The sequence below is a fragment of the Herpailurus yagouaroundi genome, unplaced genomic scaffold, assembly GCF_014898765.1.
Source record: "Herpailurus yagouaroundi ecotype Mexico unplaced genomic scaffold, PumYag 308, whole genome shotgun sequence".
Classification (NCBI taxonomy): Eukaryota; Metazoa; Chordata; class Mammalia; order Carnivora; family Felidae; genus Herpailurus; species Herpailurus yagouaroundi.
The window spans coordinates 3,685,324-3,697,902 of record NW_024412525.1 but is presented as its reverse complement, the minus strand read 5'-3'; the positions used below and the strand labels follow the sequence as shown (position 1 = coordinate 3,697,902).

Below are 12,579 nucleotides of genomic sequence, written 5' to 3'. Positions count from 1 at the left end.
GGAGAGGGGGGCGGGCCCCGGTGAGAACAAGACCCAATGAAAGACGAGCAGGGATCGGGGCCCTGTCCTGCCGCGGCCCAATGGGAGCGCCGCTGGGAGGCATGGCCGGCGGCTCGGCGGGGCTATATAAGCCCCCCACTAGCCGCCCCGCACCGGGATTCGTGGTGTTGCTGGAGACTCGTAACGCGTCCGCAGTCAACGACCCTCCGCAAACGTCACCTGTCGGGAACAACCATGGTGAGAGGGAGCTGGGGGCACTCGCGGAGTGCACGGTGAGGGGATACTGCACGGGGAGCGTGCTGGGGGTGCCCGGGGGTCCCCGGTAGGGGCCGGCTGTGCGGCAAAGAGGGGAGGCCGGGGCGCCAAGCAGCCCAGGGTGTGAGGGGCTGCGCGGGGGCTTCTCGGAGAGTTTGGCGGGGGTTCACGGTGACCATGGTGTGGGGGCTCTGCGGAAAGCCCGGGACGCCCGCGGCTTCCAAGCGCTGCTTTTCTGCGCCCCCTTCCCCGGGAGAGGCGAATGCGAGCTGGAGAAGTGCGCGCTCCAGCAGCGGACCGGAGAGAGGTGGCGCCGGGGCACGGGGTTGGCGGGGCGCGGGCGGGGCTCGTCCCGCGCTGAGCTCAGCCTGGGGCCCCCAACCCCGGCCCCGCGGTGCAGCGCGCTGCGGAGTCAGGAACCTGGACCCGCCCGGGTTTCTCCCGCTGCGGCCCGGGACAAAGAGGCTCCCGCCCCCAGCTGCAGTCCCCGCCCACCTGTGAAGTCACACTCCCGCGCTGGAGGCCGGACCTGGGCGGACCTGCAAACTCCAGCAGGTTTCTCCAGTTCTGAACTGTTCCCTGAATGCCTTTGTCTTGCGCGGCCCAACTCCGGCCAGAAGTCAGACCTTGGCCCAGACCTGTCCGGGGGTGTCCGTGAGCTTCTGGTGCCTAAGGAGGAAAATCCTTTGCTGAGCTTCTGGTGCCCAAGCCCCTGAAGTCCCTCAGTTACATCGAGGAGCTCGGGGTGTGAACACAGGCCCCAGGGCCTCAGGAATCTTGATCCCCGCCTGTGTTCCGGGCCGTGTAAAGGCCCTGAGGCCGTCTTGCAGGACAACTGGTGAAATTGCCACACTATTGCCGACTGTCTTAGAAGACCCCCTCCGCGTCTGGGCAGCGTGTGGCCCTTTCAGACAGAGACTCAGGGTTGGGGGTGAAGGACCAGAAGACAGGAGAGTCTGTCCCTTGCAGGAGTTATCTCAGGAGGGCTGAAAGGTGGAGTGAGCTGCCTCCTTCGTGACTGTTGAGCAGTACTTCTCTAGATTGACTCTGTACTGCAGTGGGCAAGGACAAGTGTCCAGAGTCGGGGTATAGCCCCCCAAAAGGGGAGTTTCTGGGTAAACTTTCAAATTGGCTGTAACTCCAGAGCCACTTCCTCAGTTGATCCACAACAGACCTGATACTCTTCAGCACCTTCAGGGTGTGGAGGACCCAGAGTCCCCACCGGGGAGACCCCTCCTCCTAGGGGTCCAGCGCTAGAGGCTCCTGGGGGGACCCATCTTGGTGTGTGAGACTCTGGCCTTCCTGTGCCACCCCAGCCGGCACACAGGGCCCTAGGCAGTGGGATTTGGCTGCTTGGCATCAGTTTTTTCTAGTTCCTGCCCCTGAAGACCTAGGCTTAGCTGCCTTTGTTCTCAAGCCCTCAGAAAATGAAAAGAAAATGAGGTAGTTTGGCTCCCAGTGTGGGGAGGTCTGGAAAGGGAACCTAGTCTTTTGGGTTTCAGACCAGGCCTCGGGCTCCAGGGAGGAAAGATAAAAGGGTGCTTCCAGGGCCTTTTCAAGCCCCCCCCACACACACACACACCCTCCCTCCTCCATTCACACCACTGCTCTGCTTCCCCCAACAGCGCGAGTGTATCTCCATCCATGTGGGCCAGGCCGGGGTGCAGATGGGCAATGCCTGCTGGGAGCTCTACTGCCTGGAGCACAACATCCAGCCCAATGGCACCATGCCCAGCGACAAGGCACTGGGCAGCGGTGATGACTCCTTCAACACCTTCTTCAGTGAGACAGGGGCTGGCAAGCACGTGCCCCGGGCTGTCTTTGTGGACCTAGAGCCTGCTGTCATAGGTGAGTGGGTGCTGTGGGGGGTTCCCCTCCTCTGGCCCACGTTTTTTTTTTTTTTTTGCGAGCCCCAAAGTCTGTGGGGAGCTCTGCTTAGGGGGAAAAGCTCTTGAAATGCAGGCGACGCCCTGCCAAGAACAACACTGAAGTCTGTTGCTTTTGTCTAGACTCTGACTTCAGGAGGGGTCCTGGGAGCTTTCTGTGCTGAGAGGGGATATCAGTCAATCCTCTCTGCCTGGAGACTGCCAGATGTTTGAGTCAGGGGCCAGACCCGGAATGAAGACTGCAGAAAAGTGTGGATATGAAAGCAGAAACTTTAAACTTCCTTTCTCCTACCCACAGACTCTTGAGGATAATATTGCCTAAGGAACTGGGCACTGAGAACATTCTTAATGGCCCCCTGCTAAACTTTAACTGAACCGGGCCCCTTAATAGCATGTGGACCTATGTGAACTTGGCTGTTGCTGGCTCCCAGGGGGTTCTCTGCTGCTTCCTTTCTGCATCTGGATCTCCTCAGTTTCCTATTCCTGAAAACTTTCCCCCTCCCCCCATCTTTCTAAAGACATCTTTAAGATGGTAAACTGTGGACTGGGTTTTCTGCATTAGTCTATGTTCTTATCCCAAGCAAAAGCCAAATGAGGGGCGCCAGGGTGACTCAGTCGGTTAAGCGTCTCACTCTTGATTTCAGCTCAGGTCATGATCTCCTGTCCATTCCCCGCCTCTCCGCGGGGCTCTATGCTGACAGCACAGAGCCTGCTTGGGATTCTCTCTCTCCCTCTCTCTCTCTCTGCCCCTCTGCATGCTCTCTCTCAAGAGAAATAAATCTTTAAAAAAAAAAAAAAAAGGTGAGATTCTCTTAGACATCCTCTGATTCCTCAGCAAGTACAAGTGGCTCTGAGGGCAGGGACTATTAAAGGCGCCCTGACCTACCCCCTCACAGGCCCAGGTAAGGACTTTGCAAGTGGGTCTCTGGAAGGCTGTTTGCTGTTCATGCTCTGTCTTGCGGTTATACCCAGGGGAGCTTAGCAGCCTAGGTCCTAGCGCCTGTGTCCTTGTGGGGGATGAGACCAGCATCTCTTACCTTTGCCCTCTTTCTTCCCCTCAAGATGGGGTAAGAACTGGCATTTATAGGCAGCTCTTCCACCCTGAGCAGCTGATATCTGGCAAGGAGGATGCTGCCAACAACTATGCCCGAGGCCACTACACTGTGGGGAAGGAGATCATCGATCTTGTGCTGGAGCGAATCCGAAAACTGGTGAGCGGACCAGGTGCCCTTGGCACCTGCAGGAGATCAATGTGTCTTTACCCTCCCTTCCTGGCCTGGGAGGCCTGCCGTGTGCGGAAGAAACGGAAACCACAGGCCTGTGGCTCTGACAGGAACCCCACGTGTCCTTACTGCTCCTTCCGCTTGTCTGTCTCCTTGGCTTCCCCTAGGGGGAGCTGTGTGTCCTGGGTGTGGATCTAGGGCTGGCAGCCCGAATAACCTGTTCTACCCTGAGTCTGTGGACTCAGGCTTCTGGCCTGCTGGTGCCTCGCTATGCCAGGTCTAATTGTCCAATCCAAGCCTTCTTTGAGCTTTGATCCCTCTCTAGCCCCAGCAGATAGGAGGAAGCTGCCTTGGCAGCCCGGCTTGTTCTTAGATTCCTAAACAGTACTTTTATGCCTGGGAGAGACTCCTGCTTACTGGTTAGTTTTTAACCACTTCCCAGTTTACCTCATCCCTTGCCTGAGGCACTGAGAACCAGGAGTGAGGCCAACTAGGAGCCAGCACTTTGGCACCGGTCCTCTAGAGGGATTGTTCAGACATACTCTCTGCTGCTCCCTAGTCGAGACTGAGGACTTCCATTGACTTGAGGAATGGGATTCCATGCTTTCTAACGCAAAGTACCCCCTAGGCTTAGGATTTTCTTGAAGGGTTTTTCCGGGGTGGGGGGGGGGGTGTGTTTTTTGTTACCAGTTTGCATAAAGCCTGCTTTTAATGTATTTTTATTGAGAGGTAATTGGCATAGCATTAGTTTCAGGTGTACTACGTAATGAGTTGATAGACGTATATATTGCAAATAAATGGAGAGTTTTTTATACTATGATACCCATGTGTCCGGTATAGATTGATGCTCTTCTAGTCCAAGGCCCAGCTATATCAGAAGTTACCGTGTGTACTTGTTAAACCTACAGGTTCCCGGGTTCCACTCAGAAGTGAGGGGCCTGGGAACCTGTATGTTCAACAGGATACCACCACTGCCTGCCCCCAACTCCCACTCTCCTGCAGCCAGGTGGCAGAGCTACTGAGCTGAGAGGGCCCAGCTCTCCGACTACGAGTCCTATGTCCCACCTGAGCCTGCCCTACCCCCTCCCCTCACTTGCCACCACATGCACACAGCAGTGTCCTTCTGGGTCGTCTCTCCCCTAGAGCTCCAAACCCCTTGTAGGTATTCTCTTCTCACCTCTACAGAGGCAAAGCAAAAGAGCATGAGAGAACTTTCTGGAGTCATGGAAATGTCTATATCTTGATTAGTTTGGTAATATAGGTATACACACTTGTCAAGCCATTCACTGTACATGCAATAAAATGTATACACTTAAGTACAAGTTATGCTTCAAAGTTTTTTTTTTTTTTCCTTCTAAATATAGAAGTGAATACTGTTGTAGTTGCATCACAGTAGCCTTGCAGACAGAAGGGGGGGGTGGCGGGTGATAGGCCGTCTGTACCCTAACAGTGTTCTCTCCTACCCTAGACAGACCAGTGCACCGGGCTTCAGGGGTTCCTGATCTTCCATAGCTTTGGGGGTGGCACTGGCTCAGGCTTCACCTCCCTGTTGATGGAGCGGCTTTCTGTTGACTATGGCAAGAAGTCCAAGTTGGAATTTGCCATCTACCCCGCCCCCCAAGTGTCCACAGCGGTTGTAGAACCCTACAACTCTATTTTAACCACGCACACTACCCTGGAGCACTCAGACTGTGCCTTCATGGTGGACAACGAGGCCATCTATGACATCTGCCGCCGCAACCTGGACATCGAGCGCCCCACCTACACCAACCTCAACCGGCTCATCGGCCAGATTGTGTCCTCCATCACTGCTTCCCTGCGCTTTGATGGTGCCCTCAACGTGGACCTCACAGAGTTCCAGACCAACCTGGTGCCCTACCCCCGCATCCACTTTCCCCTGGTGACCTACTCCCCCATTGTCTCAGCCGAGAAGGCCTACCACGAGCAGCTGTCCGTGGCAGAGATCACCAACGCCTGCTTTGAACCCTCCAATCAGATGGTCAAGTGTGACCCTCGCCACGGCAAATACATGGCCTGCTGCATGCTCTACCGTGGAGAAGTGGTGCCCAAGGATGTGAACGCCGCTATTGCCACCATCAAGACCAAGCGCACCATCCAGTTTGTGGACTGGTGTCCCACGGGTTTCAAGGCAAGCCGGGAATGAAGCGGGGGAGGAGGGATTCGCATGCTGCCTTCGTACCTGCTAGAGGGGAGGTTCCTAGAGAGCCCCAGAGCATGGAAACAGAAGTGCTAGGGATGGGGAGAATCGGGCAAATCACGACTTTTTTATTTGACTTGAAAGCTTGCCCTTACAAAGGGAAAAGTAGGTTTCATGTCTCTTAGCCTGGCAGATAGGCACTCCCTAGGTTTGCCAGTCAGGTCAGGGAACCCGTCGTTCACATGTGCCAGGGACATACCCCCAGAATCCGTCTCCTCGGAAGGGAGTGCTTTTGGAAGCGCAGAAAAGCCTGCCATTCAGATGCTGGGCAAGACGTGGGTCAGAAGTCTATGAATGCAATCTCTTTAGGAGTAATGCGGAAGAATCTGTTTATATGCCCCGTTCTTTCGTCAGTCTACATTCCCAGAGGGTACTGGGCATATGACCTAGTTTTAAGTTTTATGGGTTTTGTTCCAGTGTGCGCTTAGAAAGATTAAAGGTGGCAGCTGAGGCATTTAAGAAAAACACACAGCTTCCTTGCACTGTTGCAGACGTGACCACAACTGGAGGCGAGGCAGGGACTCCTGGTCATAAAGATAATAGCTGCTTGCTAGTTTTGAAGAGCTGTCCTATAGCTCAGAACTAGAAACCAGGGGTAGGAAGTCTGGGAGGCGGATTCTCCCAGCTCCATATTAGGAAAGCTTTAGCTACTCAGAGGAAGAGTAGACCGCCTTCAGGAAATAGTAAGCTTGCTCTCATTAGAGGCATTAAGGGGGAAGCTGACCTTTTTTTTTTTTTTTTTTTCCCCAAACACTGAATATGGAATGTATTTATACGTTCTGAATAGAGCAATGTCTAAAGTAGATTTTCCCAAGGTTTTCTATTTTTTTTTAACTATTTTCTAAACTATAGGAAAGTGGAGAGATTAGTTAACCATATACCCACTACCTAGATTCAACATCTGACTCTGCTAGGTTTCCTTTATTTTTGCTTTGCTGATCCATATAAACTCATAGGTATTACACACAAGTTTGTTTTGTGTCTAACAAAATTAATAACACTTCTCTAAAGTAAGAATACCTAGTCAGTATTCAAACTTTCCCAATTTCCACAAATGTGCTCGATAGTCAGTGTTTCAAAGTCAGGGTATAATCAAGGATTAGGCATTATATTTGTCTCAAGTCTTTTTTTTTTTTTTTTTTTTTAATGTTTATTTTTGAGAGAGAGAGAGAGAGACAGAGCACAAGTAGGGAAGGGGCAGAGAGAAAGGGAAACACAGAATGTGAAGCGTGCTCCTGGCTCTGAGCTGTCAGCACTGAGCCCGACGCAGGGCTCGAACTCACGAACTGTGAGATCACGACCTGAGCCGAAGTTGGACGCTTAACCAATTGAGCCACACAGGCACCCCCATCTCTTAAATCTTTTAATGTAAAACATCCACCCTTTTTCTTGATGGTGACTTTGAAGGGACTAGCCTTACCATCTTGAAAGTCCCACATTCTGGATTTGTTTTCTGGTGGTAGTTAACTTGTTCCGTTGTCCCTGTGCTTCTTGCAGCCTGGCAGATGTCACACGCCGGTTGACCGGCCCCTTTCCCAGTTATGGGAACCCCTCCCAGGGAACACAGAACCCAGGGCTTACACTACTTGCTGTCTCTTCTTAGGTTGGCATTAACTACCAGCCGCCCACCGTGGTGCCCGGGGGAGACCTGGCCAAGGTGCAGCGGGCAGTCTGCATGCTGAGCAACACCACGGCCATCGCCGAGGCCTGGGCCCGCCTCGACCACAAGTTTGACCTGATGTATGCCAAACGGGCATTTGTGCACTGGTACGTGGGCGAGGGCATGGAGGAAGGAGAGTTCTCTGAGGCCCGAGAAGACCTGGCTGCCCTGGAGAAGGATTATGAAGAAGTGGGAACAGAGTCTATGGACGGCGAGGACGAGAGTGAGGAGTTCTAGGGGTCGCAGCACCTGCAACACCTGGGCTCTCTCCCCGGTTTTGTGTCTCTCGTTCCACTGTTTCCCTAACCCCCTACAAATACAATCAATGTCTCAAGTGATGTGGAGCTCTGTGATGTGGAGTTCTGCCCAGCTGTGGGCCTTCACTAACTTTCCCAACTGCCTTGTTGCCCTTCTATAAATTAAGGGCCAGGGTGGCCTCTGCCTCTAGGGATTGCAGCCAGGGGAATACCTAATGGAGGATCGATGGTGCTGTCCCGTGCAATCAGACCACCTGACTAATGTTCAGGGGCTCAGGACCCGTGCTGTGGTGCTTTGACTTCATGTGGTGGTTCCCTGTGTATCCCCTTATCCCCAGCCCACCGCAAGGAAAGGTAAGCCTTGTAGAGGTTCTGGTGAAAGCTGCTGAAAGTTTATCTGTCCCCCCTGCCATTCTGGGGCAGAACATCTGTCTCGATCTCAATGCCAGGAAGGAATCCAGCGTTTTAACCCCTCCTCCCTCCTCAATGGCCAACAGAGGGCAGTAGAGGTTGAATCCACATGAATTCACAGGCCATTCTGCAGCGGCCATCTTAACAATTTAGGGCTCTACCCCGATGCCATATAAGGGCACTGGGTCCAAGAACCAGCATTCCAAAAGACAGGGGTCTTTAGCCTGGGGCTGTGAACATCTGAAATAATTTTTGAAGTGATTATGAGCCTTTTAAGGCAAAAACTGTATTTTTTATTTTCAATAGGGGTCCCTGCTGAGAAAGGGACTATTTATTGTTCTAGGATCTAGCCACATAAAGTCTTAGAGATCAGTGCATCAGTCAGGAGAAGGGCCTGGCAGGAGCTAAGCAGTAAACTGGATGAACCCTTCTAGCACAGCCCAGGTTCAAGGAGGTTTCTCTTTAATGTGCTTAACAAATCTCAGCAAGGCAGAAATGTATTCTCTGAAGAGGAGGGATATCTCCATGGGGCCAGGTTCTGCCCCTGGCAAGACCGTTGAGGAGAACCCAGCCCAGTCCCCACCCCCCCCCACCCCCCACACACACACCCAGATGGGTAGGACCTGTGTTTTTGGCCTAAATCTAACTGCTTTGATTTTCAAACATTTAATCCTAGCATTTCACTCAGATGCGTCTCTGCTTTTTTTAGGCACCAGTGAGCCTTGGGGCTACCTGAATGGGTCACTTAGTGACCTTGCTTTGGGTTCAGGGGACAAGTTTATTAATGTTAACCTAGGAACCAATCCCCAACGTCAATGAGCCTTGCTTGATTGATCCCTGGGAGCGGCTTAGTATCCTACAACTCATTAGCACAGTGCTCAGATCCGTAAGATTTTGACCCCTAACAGTGAAGCTGCATGTACTTAATAGGGGCTGTGGACCTATGCAAATTACCAGTCCCAGGCAATGGGTCTGTTTGTGAAGGTCCTCAAGGACTTAAGGGCTTGGGTTAGAGGTGAAGTTGAGGTATAGAAGGAAGGGAAGGAGGTTAGAAAAACCTGGCCAGTGCCCATTCAAGGACCTGGATCTGTCTGTGTTCAGCAAGTACATCCAGCCTGCTCTGCCGGTATCTTCATCCAGAAACCAAGAGCAGATATTTTTAACTCTTTCCCTGCTTTTTCCCTCACTGGACACATGAATTCACACATACTAGCACTTCTTCCTCTGTTGGTTCAAACCACCATGTTGAGAGACCTCTCCTCCCCTACAAGTGCCCCAGGCGTTGGGAAGGAGAATGGCCAATGAGGGTTGGACACCTAACCCTGAGGCTCTCCTGTGATGAGAGACCAGATAAAGTGAGTCAGTTACAAGTGGGCGGAACAAACTAGATAATTTATTTGGATAAACCCGCAGCTGCCATTACCTTCTCCCATGGCCCCAAACTGGAATAAGTGTAAGTCACATTCTCTTTTCCCACTTCCTATATCCCTTTTCTGTGTAGATTTTCAAAATATGCAGGAAGAATCTTTGTTCAGTCTGTGTCTGGATTCAATGCCCCTCCCCCAACACCCACCACCGACCCCCAAACAGTCATTTCCCTGGGTCCCCAGAGAGAGCCTTGCCTGGGTTCCTTTCAAATTAGGGAGTCCTTGGTGGGTTAAGGATGGAGAAGTAGAGAAATTCTTGCCTGGGGAGTTGTGGTCTGAAATTTAAAGGCACTTAAGAGTCTTTTTTTTTTTTCTTTTTTTTAATGTTTATTTATTTTGAGAGCCTGAGAGGGCGTGCGAGCAGGGTAGAGAGAGAGAGAGAGAAAGAGAATCCCGAGCAGACTCTGTGCTGTCAGCATGGAGCCCAACATGGGGCTCAAACCCACAAACAGACTGACCAGGACCCGAGCCCAAATCAAGAGTTAGATGCTCAACCTACTGAGCCAGCCAAGTGCCCTAGGCACTTAGAGTCTTCACAAGTACTCTACTTAAAGCATGAGCCTAAAGTAAGTATTCCCCTGACTCAGCTGGGATTTTCTCGAAGGCATTTTTACTGGAGCTCACGGCAGATGGACTCCTGTCCTGGCCATCACAGGGTCTACACCGGCAGGTACCACCACCTTCCGTTTGTGACTGACCCAGAACCCGGGAGCCCTGTGGAAAGTGGAGTCCTTGGAGAGCAGGGTGGTTATCCTGCTGGTGATCCAGAACAACGCTAAAAGGAATTAGCCTAAGTGACAGGGAAGTTTAGAGCACCTCCAAAGCAGCTAGCTCGTATCAGAAGTTTAACAAAAAATACCTGCCCTCAACAAAGTATAGAGGGGATAGGAGGGAGGCCTTGGCGGTTTCTCTCTCTCTCTCTCTGGTGCTGTTGCTCACTAATGCCTGGTTTCCATGCTGTTCCTGCATATTCCCTGAACTGTGCCTGAACCACGGGGCACCAGAGCCTTTTAGATTCAACTGCTCTGGGGTGTAACTTTGTTTCCTTTTTGATGTGTCTGCCAGTTTTAAGGTGGAAGGCAGGATCCTGGGAATTTTTGAGCAGGCTCGTTCCTCTTGCCTCTCCTGCATCCTCACCTGCGGACCTTCCCAGGGCTTCTAGTTCCTTGGCCTTTTGGAGTTCGTGACGCGAGTCCTCTTGTAGGCATTCGGTGTTAATGCACTAGCCCTCCCGCTTACCCATCCGCTGCCTCTCGAAGTCTTCCCTCTTGCCCAAAGCCGTCCAATTGGGGTGAGAAATGTGCACGGTGTGCCCAGAGGAGCCAGGAAGCCCCAGCTCCACCAGGGGGAGGCTTCCGGAAGGACTGGCACTTGAGCCAGATACTGAAGGTGGGTTGGGGTATAGAGAGAGGGCGGGATGCTCAAGGCAGAGACAGGGAGAGGAAAAGCTATGGGTTAACACAGGTACATTAGATTCAAGGGACTGAGTAGTTCGTAGCTGAAACTTGAGACGGAAGAAGGGGAAGCTAGAAAAAAAAAGATGGCGGTAAATGACCTTGATTTTACCTTTCTTTCTTGAATATGTATTGAGCGCCCACTACACAGCATGGATTACTCTAGATGCTATAGGGAACCCATTGGGCAGCAAAGGAGTTTGAATTTTCTCCTGTATAAAATCTTCGGTGGCTGTCAAGGGCCAGCACCCAGGGATAAGCTGTCCTGAAAGCAATGGTTCTCAACCTGGGGTGATGTTGCAAGAACTTTATGGCTGTCCCAGCTGGGGGGTTGGGGGTGGGGGGTTGTGGCGTGCCATGGGTAGACAGCAGGGCTGCTGCTCAACATCCTACAAAGCACAGGACAGACCTCCCCTCAACAAAGAATTGTCCCGCCCGAAAGTGTCACTAGTGCTGAGAGGGGCGGGTTACCACTCACAGCGCGGTGGAGGGAGAGAGGCGTTTGTAGTAATCCAGGTGATGGATAATGCCTCAACCAGAGCAGTGAGACGGGGAAGAGAAGGGGTCAGAATCCCAGTACTTAGTGATCAGTTGATGAGGCACGTGGAGAGAGTTGTGGATGACTGGATTTCTGCCTTGGACCGCATGAGATGCTGTCCTTCCGCGTTATTCCATTTAGATTTGGAGATGAACTCTGCTTTCGACACTGAATTAGTCTTCTAAGGCCGCCATATACAAAGTACCACAGACTGGGGGCGGGGCTTCCACAAAAGAAATGCATTTTCTCAGGATTCTGGAGGCTGGAAGTCCGAGATCAAAGTTCTCAGCAGGATTGGTTTCTTCTGAAGCTCCTCTCCTTGCTTTATAGATGGCCGTCCTCTCCCTGCGTTTTCACATGGTCTTCCCTCTGTGCCTGTCTGTGTCCTAATTTTCTCTTACAAGGACACCAGTCATATAGGACTCACCCCTACGCCTTTATCTTAATTACCTCTTTAAAGGTCCTATCTCCAGGGGTGCCTGGGTGGCTCAGTTGGTTAAGTGTCCGACTTCGGCTCAGGTTGTGGATCTTGCGATTTGACCCCACATCGGGCTCTGTGCTGACAGCTTGGAGCCCTGGAACCAGCTTCGGATTCCGTGTCTCCCTTTCTCTCTGTTCCTCCACAACTTGCACTCTGTCTCTCTCAAAAATAAACATTTTTTAAAAAAATCCTATCTCCAAATACAGTACCACTGGGAGGTATTTCAGCACATGAATTTTGTGGGGGCACAATTCAGCCTCTAACAGATGTTGAGCTGAAGTTGCCTGGGGGCTGGCCAGATGCTCTGAAACCCAGGAAGTCAGGATTTGAGGGTCAGGGCGTGAGGTCACCAGTGGAGAGTACAGAAGGACAGAGAGTACAGAAAGACACCTCAATGCTGCAGCCCACGGGGGCAGAGACTCCCCAGCCGAGGGGAGAGGACAGTCGCAGAAGGCAAGGGTGCAGGATGTGTTTTAGTCCTCAGCCATAGTGTCAGCAGCAACCGGGCAGATGGCCACTTGTGCGGCTACACCTGTAGGTGGGAGGTCAGAATGCCTGGCTTCTCTTTTTTTACTTGAAGTACAAGAATTCACCTTTGATTCATTCACATGAACGGCAGGAAAGGAGGTAGACACTATTCAAGGCTTTCGATCTTCTGGGGGAGCGGGAAGAGGCATCTAAATCCACCAGGCGTCCTTGAGGGCCCTGGGAATCTGCAAATGGCCAGTTCGTCCAGCAGCAGACATTGCCCCACCCCCTCTGAACCCTC

At 52.2% G+C, this 12,579-nt stretch overlaps 1 protein-coding gene across 1 annotated transcript; it reads left to right on the top strand.

Moving 5' to 3' along the window:
- Positions 1-21: 21 nt before the first annotated feature.
- On the top strand, positions 22-7,580 carry LOC121021590 (tubulin alpha-8 chain-like). The gene is made up of 5 exons (XM_040462067.1): positions 22-237; positions 1,881-2,103; positions 3,204-3,352; positions 4,833-5,513; positions 7,186-7,580. Exons 1-5 carry the CDS (start codon positions 37-39, stop codon positions 7,477-7,479), a joined length of 1,548 nt encoding a protein of 515 aa, XP_040318001.1. The 5' UTR covers positions 22-36; the 3' UTR covers positions 7,480-7,580.
- Positions 7,581-12,579: the final 4,999 nt, after the last annotated feature.